Source organism: Acanthochromis polyacanthus, chromosome 10, assembly GCF_021347895.1.
Source record: "Acanthochromis polyacanthus isolate Apoly-LR-REF ecotype Palm Island chromosome 10, KAUST_Apoly_ChrSc, whole genome shotgun sequence".
NCBI lineage: Eukaryota > Metazoa > Chordata > Actinopteri > Pomacentridae > Acanthochromis > Acanthochromis polyacanthus.
Window position 1 is genome coordinate 24,581,719 of NC_067122.1, and position 14,516 is coordinate 24,596,234.

The window sequence follows — 14,516 nt, forward strand, 5'->3', positions numbered from 1 at the left end:
ATTTGTCAGGCAAAGTAGCACTGCACTTATATGGCCTGGAAAGTGGCTGCCGCTCTCGCAACTGTAGTTTATAGAGTATTTGAAAATTCATTCAGTGAAGAAGAGGTGACCTAACATGGAGAGTACACGGCACTATCAAATAAGTGACACCATGTTCTTGTGACCAGCGAATGCTACTCATGCAAAGGCGTTGCATGCTAAGACAGACTGGGTAAGAAGTGGGATGGAAGCCATAAAAATTTGAGTAATATGAAAATAAACAGTCTGCAGATAAGTTCCTTTGCTACTCTGCTATGCGTGCCTAATAAAATATGAGATAATGTGCATATGCTCAGGCTCGGGTCATTATGTGATGACCAAGCTGGTACTTAACGCTAAAAGACTCTTGTTAATAGGCCAAAGTGTTTGTATTGAAGCTTAGAGGAGCATAAAATGGCTTCCTGGGACGATTCTATTCTATGCAAATCATCAAAGAGAGTGCAAACACTTCAGCGATGCACAGATGCAGAGAAGTACAAAAGCTTTCTCCAACAGCATTTTCTTACCCTTGATACGGTGAGAGGCATGCTGAAGTCCTTTCCGCCCTGCAGCCTGAAGCCCCAAGGAGCCGGGCCGCTCAGGGTAACGGAGTACATGTTCATAGCCTTGAGGAAGAGAGAGAAGGAAATGTCTTAATTAGCCAGAAAGCCCGGAAAAGGTTTTCAAGGCCATACGTCCTTTCTGTTCCATCTAAGCAGCCTCGCTGCCGGGTGTCTGCTTTTGTTTCCAACACAAACACACACATTCCACACAGAAAATTACATTCCAGTTATTTTCTTTCACAGTACACAACCTTAAACTTCGAAAAGTGAACTTTTAGGAGGAACTCTGTCACAACAGTTCATTAAATGTGCCATTTGGTAGGAATAAGCATTTGGGTATGGGAATTAGGCTAATTGCATTAACACACAGGACAATAAAATGCCAGAGCCGCCGCTGGGACACGACATTCCTACATTTATCAACACACAAACGAGCAGGAACCGCTTGCTTCATGTTCTATGGAGAGTACTTCAAATAGAGGCTAAAATCAGAGTTGAATAAATTGTACCACAATGCAAAAGGTATAAAACACTGGCACCATCAGTCCATATCAACAGTGACCACACTTTTAAGTTATCCTTTTCCTTTCAGGATTAGTATAAGAAACTCTGTATGCACTCAAACACTGAATTATAATGAGTAAGGAAACCGTGGTGAAAAATTTGTTTGGAGATCTAATAATACATCATTTGTACAGCGGTTAATCCATGAAAACCACAACCAACACTGAACGGCAATGCACTAAATCACCAGGTAAATTTAAGAATGAAAGGAAACTTGAAATGTGGGGCTATGTCACTGGCTCTTACTTGGTGAGTTAAGTCCTGACCACTGACCTCTGTTCAGCCTGGAGTTGTGCCCCAACTCCAGCTCTTCCTCCTTCCTCCTCCTCCTCAACCCCACCAGGTGTCATTACTCTCCATGACACACAAAACTATCTAATCAAGACGTCATAATGCAAACCTACCTTGTCCTCAAGGGCCGGCTGGTAGCCCAAACCTGGGAGAAAGCTCGAGAGTCAGCTAGGGCAAGCAGATTCTCTCACTGTTGGCAAACCCTTTCTGTGACACAGGCAAGCCCGTCTCTGCTCACTCCTCAGAGGCTATATAAGGAATGTAAAACTACACCAAACTATTTCAGCCCAACACCCACATGAGTCACAGCGAGAGAGGGGGGTAGAGGAGGACGGAGAGAGGTAACGTCAACTACCCCAAGATTTTGGCAAAGGCCTAGTCGTATAAAAGTCAGTGGATTCTTTTTTTTTTTTTTTTTTCCCCCCCCAAGTTCAGAGAGACGACAGACAGCCACAACTGAAGTAAAACTTATGGAACGCTGCATTCTTTCTGGAGGGCATGAAACACAGTACAACCAAACCAGCAATTATATTTTAACATCAACTTCTTAAAGCAACAGCTCACATACAGTAAAAAATAAATAAAAATCTGCAGTGTCCTCACAGATAACAGCAGCTCTTTATGTCTAAAATATTATAAAGCAGCGTGCCAAGCACCCCAAGTAATCCATCAATACAAAACTACAAATCTGTTAATTTAATGGAAATCCTTCTCAGAGCCGTCATTTGTATTCATTTATGTGAACTTTCAGTGCACTTTCTAGATTACATGAACAACAGTCTTGAATCACTTTTCTCATATTATTCCCTCATATTATTGAGAAATGCAAGAGCCAAGGAAAATCAATTATGAAATGGACTGCTTAAGACAATACACAGAAAGGAGGTACAGCAGCAGCAACAGGTAATGGAGGTTAGATTTCACTTGTGATAACAGCACGCTGCAAATTGATTATTTAGCTGTTTTAAACCGATTATATTAAAGCCAGTGGAAGTAAGGGCATGAGCCTGGATGCACTGAAGTTAATTAAATACCACCCACTATATCAGCTCACTGGAGGAAAACATCGGGCTAAATAAATATGCTAGTATGCAACTGATGTCTCTGTTTATGGCATTACTATTTATAAACCCCTATATTTTGACTATAGGAGCTTGTGTTCGTAATTTGAGTGCACATTATCCTTAAATGCATGAAATTACACGCTTATTTCTTTTTTCGTTAGCAGGCTACACAATTATGAGCTTACAGCGCTTACTTCTAAATGATTTCAGTGTGTCCAGGACGTTCATTTGCTACAGATAATTAAAGAGCACGCTGTGAACTGTGAATGCTGTTAACACCACCGGGAATAAACTGACGACACAAGAGGAAGAAGCAGGATGAGCAACGCGAAAAGTAGAGGGGGAGAAGTTTTGGATTTAGCAAAGTAGTTAGCACAGCTAGCTTAAACCACAATCTGCACCGTTAACATTCAACGGCAAAAGTTAAGTTTTTTTTCCACAGGATTCAATGAAAAGTTTGGACAAAAAGGAGCTAGTTTACCTCCTGTCCCTCCTTGTGTTCACCAGACATCACGAGTCGAGAGCACCGGATAAATAAGAAGTCGGTCGGTAAGTAGGCTACTTGTCGGACTTCCTTGAGGCGGACGTCAGGAAGCCACCGTGGATCCCCCCGGTGAGCGCAGGATCCGTCCCTCACATTCTTTTTAGCTGCTCGCCTCCAACGTCAGGAGTCACATGGGCCGCGGCTTCATTTCATACCCAGCGATGAACCGGGAGAGGCCGAGCTTCACGTAAACACCGCATTAACGCATGATTCCGGTGTGGTGTTGTCTGTTTGAACGGTACCAGGGTGTTTAAACTGTTTTCAGGCCCAACAGTCCTGCACCAGCGGCCACAGGTGTGAGTGAATGACAGACAGGCAAAAACAACTTCCTCTCATTTAACCCTCTTGTTATCCTGCAAGTCAAAATTGACCCGTTTTAAAGTTTGAAAATGTGACATAAATAAATAAATACACATTTGGGGGAATCTTTGAACATTTTTTGGTGGATAAAAGAAATGTTAAATATGTTTCTTCAGAACATTCACATAAAAATCAACCAAAATCCGGCGAATTTCGCTGGATTTTGGTTGATTTTTATGTGAATGTTCTCAAGGAAAATATTTTACTGATATGTATGTAATCACTTTAGATATGTTTAGGATTTTTTGGAAGATTTTTAGTCTTTTTTTGAAAATATTTACAATAATTTTCTTGCCAAATTTGGGGGATTTTTTTAAAAATAAAAAACCTTTAAGGTAAACTTATAAGGAATTATTGGAATTTTCTTCCTGACGGTTTTGCAAATTTTCAGAAATTTGGGGAAAATTTTTGCTGAATATTTGGATTTTTTTCAGACAAGTAAACTTTTTTGGAGCCTGTAAATGAGGAGGACAGGAGGGTTAAAGATGCATCATTCCAGTATTGGAGGACATTTGGGCTTCAAATTTTTTGACAAACAAAACACTTTTCTGCTCCATATTCATCAATAATAGGTAATAAACTATAAAAGGCGTCACATCAATGGTACCATTTTTATTCCATGTTTTTTTTGTTTGTTTGCTAACCCTACTCTAATCACAGTGACAGGGTTGCTAATCCATGCTAATGTTAGCTTTTTCTCAGGAGGACAAACTTACTGATGTAAATAGAAGTAAAGAAAAAGGTAAAAAATAATGTGTCTTATCTTGATAATATAAGGCTGAGTGAGACATTCAATCAAAGCTGACAATGTTATAATAACATGAAAAATGAAAGTGAGGACATAGCTACATAGCTTTGCTCTATCCATTCATCTGTCTATCATTATGCATATCATGTGATTCATTGTTTTCTTCTTCCTCTACCTGCTAAAACGGTTGTGCTAACAGGGTTGTTGTGGGACACACATTTCATGCATAATAATTATTCTCTTAAATTTCTGTTAATTAAAAAAAATGTTCCCACAGTTACAAGAGACAATAATGAAAAAATAATGCCAAAAAAATGAGATTTAATTTCATTTTAACTGTTTTATTTGAGATTCAATTTGGTTGTCATTGGGGTGGGACAAGAGAAAAATTACTTTTTAGGGAGAACTCCAGGCTTCAGTAATTTAAAAAATATTTTCAAACATTCTTTTCTCCAAGTTTTTTTTTCTTTAGATTTGGTCTCAGGACAATACAACTCAATAACAAATCCTACAAAATAATCTCAAAGTTGAAGCAGCTCTTCAAAACAACAACACAAAAAACCCCTTCCTGAAGGCAATGGCTATTTGTTGAAGAATTTATTTTGCTTTTACTTTCAAAAATGTTATTTTATGATAGCAAAACTGCAGTCTATTAAAAGTAAATATATATTTTTTCTTTGAGACTGCAGCTTTGAGTGATAGAACTCAACAACACCACAAACCAAATCCTAAATAAACACCATAACCTTCCTGAAGGTAGTAGCTTTTTGTAATTGCTATTTTGAAATAACAAAGCTTAGTACACTAAAAATGTCTTTTTGCTTTTAATCAGACTGCATTGTGGGGTGGATTCTTGCCCTCGAGAAATTTTGATCTTTATAAACTTGTTTCTTGTGCATAAGGTAATCACATTTATATTTGCATTCAGCTTACAAACCTTGCGTGTGCTTTCTGAATTGTGCAAAATAGCTCCATTATTAGGTAACCAGCTTAAATTTTAACAAATGGTTTCATTAATATGTAATAAATAAATGAGATTAATCACTGGCCATTAATAATTGCCATTTGGCTTGTGTTTCCTTTCTAAAGACCCATTCATGCTTACAAAGATTTCATTAATTTTATTTAAGCAAAATGTTGACTGCATGTTGAGCTGCATAGAGCTTTTTGACATTATTATTATTATGATCATCATTAGTAGTAGTAGTATTGGTGCAGAGCAAACTTACTCCGACATGTAAAGCAGGGATGTCAAACATTAGGCCCATGTGACTTTGCAAAGTGTAAAAATTACAGAGATGAAAATGAATATTTACTGTGAAAACATGTAAAGACATTGAAAATTGTGTAATATAATGTCAGCCAGCAGCATCATCATGACTGAGTTTGGTTCGGTTTAACCCGATTGCTGATGCACTGCCACAACATTTATGCATGTTTATATATATATAAATCTGATACATTTACAAAGTAGGGAGATAATTTAACCTTCTGCCTTAGTAGCTCCCACATTAGTTTGTTTGGTGTGGTGTGTCAGAATTACTACACGGATGTGGAAATAAATGTAAATTTAAAATATTTCTAGATCTTGACAAGTTGTAAAAAGTTATGTACCTGCAGCTGAATGTTTTGTGCCTTTGTAGATACTCTGCGATCTGTAAGTTGTCATACACAAATAATAAACTGAGGCATAATATTGTTAAAATGTAACTTATTTTTCTTCAGAACTTTCAGGTTGTTCATAATGTTTCGTAAAAGAGATGGTTCATTAAATGTCCACATTTTCAGAATGTACTTTTTTTTGCACTAATACAAATGGAAAAAATTGGAGTTGTCGTTATTTATCAGTTATTATATTATGATTTTACTGGCCACTTGAGATCAGGTTGGGCTGAATGTGGCCCCTGAACTAAAATGATTTTGACACCCCTGATTTTAAGCATCACTTTGACACAGCATGCCTTTGATTTAGTGCTGTTTATGCATTAGTGTGGTGGTGTACCTGTGGTTAGAAGCATGTCCAGGCAGCAGATGGAGACAAACTCCAGTGAAGTGGAGCTGGTACCCTCGGGGTGCTGCCCCTGCTCCATCATCACAGTGGCTGAACAAGTGGAGAAATCATGAATCATCAGTGAGGGCCTTTAATCGAAGCTTAGATTGTTTATTTCAGACGATGTGATTGTTTACCCCGCCGTTGGCAGCTGTTTATTATAACCAACTAGGACTCCGGGAAAGTATTTAAGTTGTCAGTTTTAACGCTATAGAACAAGTGGTCTCGTTTTTTGGTAGTTTTTAACTCAGCTAGCTAAAAGCTCAGTTTAAACTTGTTTACTTTTGTGGAAGATGGCTGACAACGGAGCGCACCCGACTGAAGAGGACCCAGCCGCAGCTTTCCTGGCCCAACAGGAGAGCGAGATCGCGGGGATAGAGAACGACGGAGAGGGGTTTGGGGCGCTGGAAGGAGCCGGGGAGCAGCAGCAGTCTCCGCCGCAACCGGCCAACTATGGCAAGTTTGTCAGTGAGCTAATGTCGGCTAGCTAGCGAACTAGCTAACTGAAGCTAGCTAGACTGCCTACCGGTACTTGCACCGGACCGATTGTAGCAGCAAACGAAGACACAAAGGCAATAGGTTGAAAATAATATCACCTGATGATACAGTTGAGTTGTACATACAGTCATGTTATTTTGATAAAACTGCGTATTTACAACTACCAGGACGTTAGCCACTTAGCTTAGCTAGCTGACGTTTGTTTGTGTACCGACAACGTACGTTACGTTAGTATTTTAGCACCACATCCTCCAAGAGTTAGAGATATCTCATGTAGCTTCTTACCAACGCCAACAAGTACATGCAGTAACATTGTGTAGGAGCAACTGAGGGGAAAAAGTAATACTTTTCTGGAAAATCCTGTCCTGTTAACTAACAAAGAAGCGCAGACAACATCAGTGGCCAAACAGGTGCTTCTGCATTTCTCAGGTCTTATTCGTCTCCAGGACTGAAGTAGTAACAGAAAGCACACATGTGGCGAGGAAGACGGCCTGACAAGCTCCAAGAAGCCGATCTTAACATTAAACCTGTGTTTTGTCTTTTTAACCATGATGCTAGACGACTTCGGAGACGAGCCTGCTACAGTGAATGGAGATATGTTTCAGGTCAGTGTTTCCATCCACCTTTTACAGGTGTAAGGTTGAATTATTTTCTAAAGATTATCGAACAATTTCTCTTTTTTGTGTTGCTGGATTCCTTTATGCGATGCTAGAAACGTTGTGGATTCACCATCTGGCTTTTTTTTATTAATCAAACAGCTGTTTATAATGGAGCAAATATTTTTTGTCCTCCATAAGGAGTCAAATGGGCCAACAGACAACTATGCAGCCATTGCCCAGGTGGATATTCAGAGGCAAGAGCCAGAAAGTTTACGCAAGTGGAGGGAGGAGCAGAAGGAACGCCTTGAAGCATTAGGTGAGCAAACATGTATCAGTCATATTTTATAATGCCCTTAATATGTAATTTAGTCTCTTATCTTTGTCTAAATTTGTCACACGTCAAGCTAACCATGTGTCACTTCTGTCTTCCTCCTCGTTTGGGGACTCGTGATGTTGTTTTCTGCTGTTGCACCCTAACAAGACTCGGCATCCAAGGCAGCAGAGGCAGAGCTGAGAGAGAAAGCCAAGAAGGAGCTGGAGGATTGGCATGTACACCAGAATGAGCAGATGGAGAAGAACAAGGCCAACAACAGGTTAGGGTCTGACATTTCCCCTGTTCACATGCAGAGAAGTAACAGTTGGTGACGATGGCGGTGTAATCGCTACACTAAACTCACTTCATTCAGCTTCACAACTCCAGTGATGGATGTAATTGTTCTCGGTAGAAGTTATTCAAAATGAAAACTATATGAACATCATCATATTGGTTAGACTTGCATGTATTTTGTACCCAAATGATAAATAAGCCATGTATAGTATTGCAGGATTTGTGTTTAATTTATTGCCTGTGTCTATCTACTGTCCAAATATTGTTCTTTTAATCTGGTTGTCGTCTGTGTCGTTCATAGTGCTTCCAAATATATTTCAGCCTTTCCTTTTCTTGACCAAGCTAACCAGTATTTCTCTCACATTTTCCAACAGACTCTGTCCAAGTCTGGCACGGTATCACTCTGCATCTGTAGCGCTAGTTACTTATTTTTTTGAAAGTGCTGAGAGACAATTCTCTGATGAGAAAACAGGAAGCTAGCAAGCTGGAAGGAATGCAAACACCACAAAGCAAATGTCACCGTTTCCATCTATGTCTAGCAGCAGACAGTCTGCATCTGCTTGAAATTCTTCACCTAATCCAAGCTTGTTTAATGGAAATAATGTATTGTAGGAGTTCAACAGCACTCTTTAGTCAGTCCTGGAGCATTTAGAATGTTTTATTTCCACCTCATTAGAGTTGTTTCTCAGTCACTTTCCTAATCCTTTTTATGTTAGACCCTAACTTTTCTAAGCTTGTTGTTTGACACTGAAACTGTTCTTCTTTCTCCTTCTTTTTCCTGCTTTCTTGGCCTTGCCTGCGTACTAGGATTGCTGACAAGGCTTTCTACAAACAGCCCAACTCTGATGTTATAGGCTTTGTGTAGGTTTAGAATTCTTATGCTTTTTAATGTTCTGTGCCCTGCCCCCTCCTTGAATTGCCGTTTTTTACCTGATGCATGCCGCAACACTAAAATTACCGGTCTTGTTTTGAAGGCCCGATTTGGTTTTCCTTGCATTTGAATTTATTTGACTGTGATTTTGTTGTTCAGTGTGGTTATAATAGCAAACGCGTCTCCAACAAAAAAAATGTTGATGAAAATGAATGATAAGTATAAAGAAATGCATGAAGGTGTATGTTGTGCCTATTCATGTGGTTGAACTGGTCGAGCGCACTTCTGAAAATCCCTTCAATGCTGCAGCTCATTCATATCTTTCTCTGCTCCCTCCGTACTCGCAGGGCATCCGAGGAGGCCTTCCTGGCGGAGAGCGACGGCGACAGCCCAGGATCTGAATGGGAGAGAGTAGCTCGTCTCTGTGACTTCAATCCAAAAACCAACAAGCAGGCGAAGGATGTTTCTCGAATGCGTTCTGTCCTCATCTCTCTCAAACAGACACCTCTAGTCCGCTAGAGGACGTCCTTCTAGAAACATTGCCTTTTCACTTTTAATCTCACAAGCATTAGAAAAATTTGTATACCCTTTTCCATAAAACTCCTGGTGTGTTTATAACCTTGAAAAAAAAAAACAACTTCCTGCCTTTCTCGATGCCTATTCTATTCCAGTAATATACTTAACATGAGGCTCTTGTGAGACGATGGACTGCTCTATTGTTACAGCATCCTTTAGCCGGTCAGCTTAATCATTGCTACACTTAAGAAAATACTGTTACTTTAAGTTAAACTTTTTCCCTTTCCCCTTTAACTTATAAATTGTATTTAGGTCAACTTTATTGCATGCCTGTGCCAATATTTTGGACGCACAGTTTTTACTTGTTTTATAAATTTGCATTTTGGTCAAACACTTACTAATTAAGCACTGCTGCGGATTAGATTGTAACCACGTATGCCTCTCATCAATGTAGAAACGTCAACACAAACACACTGTTCACATTTGTTGTATTATATCCCTAATGATATTTAAGGTAGCTCGCGTATTTTTCTCTCCTTCACATAAATAAGCTCGTGGCCTTTTTGATCTCGCTCTTACTCCAGTTTTGCGTATTTAGCCAGATGGATTTTCTCTTCAATTAGGCAAAATTTCAGCAAAAAAAGACAACCAAAGATTTACGCTATCATCTAAATTTCACATGATTTACGGCTCGGTCTTTCATTTTAGCGACTGTGTGACACTGACACGTTTTAGATTTTTTTTTTGTGTTCGTTTGGTTTTAAAAACACAAGCTGTCAATTTCAACAGTGATGTCTGCACATTGTTTCACATGTTGCCTATTTGGACTCTATGAATACTGAAAAAGTGAATGTTAAAAGGGAACTGGACAATAAACAGTGGAGTATGATCACCTCAGTTCATTTGTCTGTAAGTATTTCACTGCTGAGACTGTTGCCATCCAACTTGGACTGGAGATAATCACTTGAATAAAAGAGTGTGTGACCCTGTGTGCTTTTCATACGGTCACATATTCATGAAGGTTGTGGAATGTAATATACCATGATTTAAATTAAGTTGAATTCAAATGATAACAGATGAGTCTCCAAGGCCAAAACAAGTTTTGTGTTTGGTTCTTTATTAAGTCACAATTTAACTTTCTTTTCTCGATGTGTCTCGCTTAAGTGGATACTAATATTTTTTGCATATAGGTGAAGTGATTTCACAAAGTGTTGCATTTGACATTTAAAGCCCTGAAGGGTTTTCAGGTGAAAGTCTGATGCGTGTTCAAGGTGAACCTTGACACTGAGCTGTGTCTACCATTGAGACATACTCATAAAAGCCATGAATATAAAACTCTTCACAATAAATTTCTCTAAATTCTGTTACATAAAGATTGTATGAGGAGTGGATGGCACCGGAATAGAGCTGTGTGATGTTTGAAATACAAGAGACCAGGTTCAAATCAAAATTTATATCAGAAGACACATTTAGGTGTGACACAGAATAACAACATGACAATATGTGGGGTACTGTTGTAGCACAGTTTAAAGTCCAGCTTGCTTACATTTTCTAGTAAGGAGCCGATTCTGCTAACTTAAAGCAAAAACATTTGATCACCATGAGCAGTTCAGTTTTTTACAATAAATAATGTTGGCCTCAACATGTGTGTCTGAACAATGTTGGAAACATAATACATCATTCAGTCCAATTTTAATGTGGATCTGGTCTGAATCCAGGCTGAATGGACCATGGCAGGGGTGCGGTTCTGATCCGTCTTCACTGTTTGGGTTTCAGAGCTGTGGACAGCACGCCGACAATAATGGCAACTACAGTGAAGCCTTGAGCGAAGATACGTCCCCTCATCAGCAGCTGGGACTGTCTGGTTTTCCCTTGATGGAAGGCTCGGAGACCATAAATCAGAGCTCCCGCTGTGCCCAAACAACCTGGGAGGGAAAGGGGGGAAAAAAAAAAAAACAAAAAAAAACAGTAAATCACAATGTAAAGTACTGGACGCACTGACTGGAAGTAGGGAGCAGATACTGCAGCTAATGTTGTATATGCTGAACAAAAAATACAGCATTCAGTATTTTAGTAAATTTCACTTTTTTACATCTGTAAACAGAATGCACATCCTGAAACAACCAAAAGCTATAATGCAAATGATAATCAGCAGACATGCCAACAACCTGATCTCGCTTTTCTTTTGTCATCTGTGCTTCAGTGGCATTTGAATAAAGCTGCATTTTAAGCCATTCTTTTACAGTCGCTCATCAAAGGTGTGTCATGCAACCTGATCATTGTGCTTTAAAGCTACACCGGACGAGAGCGTGAATTAACTCAGCATTTGAGAATTTGTCACCTGCTGAACTGCTCAAAAACCTTTTGTGCAGCTGGCTAAATTTAACTCTATTCAAACCAGAAAAATGGAATTGGGATCAAGTCAGAAATGAAGACCATTTGCATGCTGTGGTAACATTTATGTTCAGTGTAGAATGGAAGATGAAGACATGAAAGGATACTGCTGTGTGCTTTTGTACAACAAAGAGCCTATTCAGGCACGTGTTGGCTGTCAGGGTCGAGTTGACTGAAACAAAGGGAAGCCACTATGACAGCAGTTGACAGTAAAGGGTGCACACACACAAACTGAGGGGCAAAAACATTTTTTTATTTGACCTTAGCAGTGTTTATCTAGCCACTATGTTAATTTGGCGGATTTCTGATGAGATTTTTCTTTGATAATCTTTTGACCAGTCACAATTAGATAAGACTGTAATAATCCCAGAGTTGGAAAATTGTAGCGTTACATCAGCAAAGATAGAGCAAACATTTAAGGAAAAAAAATTACAAAACCAAAATGTATACACTCAACAAAAATATAAACGCAACACTTTTGTTTTTGCTCCCATTTTTAATGAGATGAACTCAAAGATCTAAAACTTTATCCACATACACAATATCACCATTTCTCTCAAATATTGTTCACAAATCTGTCTAAATAAGCCTCTTCAATGGCTGTGCAAAGTTGCTTTCTAGATATTGGCGGGAACTGGTACACACTGTCATATACGCCGATCCAGAGCATCCCAAACATGCTCAATGGGTGACATGTCCGGTTTATTGTGGGCAGTCTAAGGCACACCTGTGCACTAATCATGGTGTCTAATCAGCATCTTGATATGGCACACCTGTGAGGTGGGATGGATTATCTCATCAAAGGAGAAGTGCTCACTATCACAGATTTAGACAGATTTGTGAACAATATTTGAGAGAAATGGTGATACTGTGTATGTGGAAAAAGTTTTAGATCTTTGAGTTCAGCTCATAAAAAATGGGAGCAAAAACAAAAGTGGTGCGTTTATATTTTTGTTGAGTGTATTATTACTAGGAGGTATGAATGAAAGGGTGTGAAACATCTAAGAAAAATTCAACAAAAATCTCTGTCCACAGACTTCACTGTCAGCAGTTCTGAGACTATTTAGAAACACTACAATGACAGAATTTACCTTATAATGGAGGTACATTTTACCTCCTTTGTGTATGTAAAAGGCTACAGTGCAAGTTTCAGGTATGGGTGTAGCTGTCACACTCAAATAACACAGAATATATATTTACTATTACTATGATAGCTATGATTTGCTGCACTTGCTTCTTACTGTCTTGTAGCACTTGCTGTTCATCTGACTTGCCTTCTTCATCTTTTGTTCTTCATTCCATTTTCCTACTTGACAATGATTTACTTTCATGCACCAAAATCAAATACGTGACAACCTAGTGATCGTAAATTTTATAACTTAACAGAGGAGAATGTCACTTCTTGTAACTTCTTGTTCCCTGTAACATGAAACCGCATGTACAGTAGGACATACAGTACACTGCACGGTTTTTTACAGGGTTCCCTGAAACATTAAATAACATTTTACAGCAGGGTAACACTGCACAAAAACGAATGTCGCACAAGGCTAACTAAAATATAAGTACGTTTGCAATTATCATGAAGCAAATGAGAACAAACTGACAACAATATAATTTATTTAAGCTACTGTGTCGTTAGCTGACACAGTTAGCATAGCTAGATCAGAATGACGGAGCTTTAAATGCTACTTTAATGTACTTATTGCTTTGAGCTAACTGTCGTTTAAAGGACGCACTGAGCTGTACTTGTGTAACTTCACTCTGCTGTGTTGTGCTGCTTGTATAACTCACCTATCGGGACGAAGGGGTTCTCCTTGGTTTTCCTCATAAACTTCTCTTTGAAAGTCTCATCTCTGATCTTCGGTAGCGGGTTGAAGCCCTCGATAACGGGGGGCTGAGAGAAGTCAAACGGCACCGGGCCCGGAGGCGCTGATTTCGGTGTTTTCTCTGGGACTGCTGGTGTTGCTGCAGCCGCCATGTTTACTGTGGAGAGAGACTACACTTCCGAGTGACCTTTAACCCCAAATTTCACAATAAAATACCACGCATTTTGAAGGCCCATGAGGTGAAAATTCATTTGTAGTGTTTTGTACGTTGTATAAACAAACAGCCAAATAAACAAAGTATAAAATAAAAGCCGTTAAGGTATGAAGACGTTTACTTCTACCAACTTCCAACCACCCCTACAGCTAAGTAGCTACCTAGCTTAAAAGGCCAAGAGGAATTTGCTGAACTGCTATAGAACAGCAAATATTTTTCAGCTTAAATATTGTATAACCAGCTATAATGTGCAGCTACCTCACAGTCCAAGTATATTTACTTTCTAGAACTGCTACTGCTGACTCTAAAATGTCTCAGCAAAGCAAATGTTCTGCTGTTGGTTGCAAGAGTGAACATAAGAGTCTCCATGCATTCCCAGCATCTGAAGAACTGAACAACTAGGGAATTATTTTTTATTTTTGATGCCAATGTCACCACAAGTAGATGGAAATCCTCAGTGTTTGAATGCTGTGGGGACAATGTGGGTAATGTTCCATTAGCTTAGATCTTATCTCTATGAGGGACATTCAGAGATAGTGGAAACTTTGAAACCAATTGGAAACAAGCACTTAGGGGTTTGCTGTGTTTTAATTTGGCCTGTTGGGTTTTCGTGCAACCAAAATTCAGTCAGTAATCACATCTGTTTGCTCTGTCTTGCTCTCTGCGCTCACATATGCACCATCGTAATACAGCCATTCTCATTTATATATATTTTTTGTTTGCAATGTCAAACAAAACAACTATGAAACAGTGACTGAAATGCAGCCCATTAACACTACATAGTAACTG

At 39.1% G+C, this 14,516-nt stretch overlaps 3 protein-coding genes across 8 annotated transcripts in view; 1 reads left to right on the forward strand and 2 right to left on the reverse strand.

Moving 5' to 3' along the window:
- Positions 1-3,330, reverse strand: part of pdlim7 (PDZ and LIM domain 7) — a 31,089-nt gene extending 27,759 nt beyond the window's left edge. The window contains exons 1-2 of one of the 3 annotated variants that reach the window (XM_022195946.2): positions 2,982-3,330; positions 546-644 (exon numbers count right to left, since the gene is read on the reverse strand). In XM_022195946.2, the coding sequence (XP_022051638.1) occupies positions 546-644; positions 2,982-3,011 (129 nt within the window). In that variant the 5' untranslated portion in view covers positions 3,012-3,330. Of the gene's footprint in view, positions 1-545; positions 645-1,549; positions 1,690-2,981 lie in introns of those variants that run through there. The other 2 variants (XM_022195930.2, XM_022195939.2) reach the window with 2 other exon arrangements.
- A 2,881-nt stretch (positions 3,331-6,211) lies between these two features.
- On the forward strand, positions 6,212-10,190 carry cltb (clathrin, light chain B). 4 transcript variants are annotated; one of them, XM_051954643.1, is made up of 7 exons: positions 6,212-6,658; positions 7,259-7,305; positions 7,498-7,615; positions 7,781-7,892; positions 8,281-8,301; positions 8,714-8,767; positions 9,125-10,190. In XM_051954643.1, exons 1-7 carry the CDS (start codon positions 6,496-6,498, stop codon positions 9,294-9,296), a joined length of 687 nt encoding a protein of 228 aa, XP_051810603.1. In that variant the 5' UTR covers positions 6,212-6,495; the 3' UTR covers positions 9,297-10,190. The 4 variants fall into 4 exon arrangements, with proteins under 4 accessions (XP_051810603.1, XP_022051591.1, XP_022051583.1 ...); XM_022195899.2 differs by lacking the exon at positions 8,714-8,767 and having other exon boundaries at positions 6,213-6,658; XM_022195891.2 differs by lacking the exon at positions 8,281-8,301 and having other exon boundaries at positions 6,215-6,658.
- A 199-nt stretch (positions 10,191-10,389) lies between these two features.
- On the reverse strand, positions 10,390-13,703 carry higd2a (HIG1 hypoxia inducible domain family, member 2A). The gene is made up of 2 exons (XM_022195920.2): positions 13,479-13,703; positions 10,390-11,218 (listed from the first exon to the last, which is right to left on the reverse strand). Exons 1-2 carry the CDS (start codon positions 13,663-13,665, stop codon positions 11,052-11,054), a joined length of 354 nt encoding a protein of 117 aa, XP_022051612.1. The 5' UTR covers positions 13,666-13,703; the 3' UTR covers positions 10,390-11,051.
- Between the last annotated feature and the right edge of the window lie 813 nt (positions 13,704-14,516).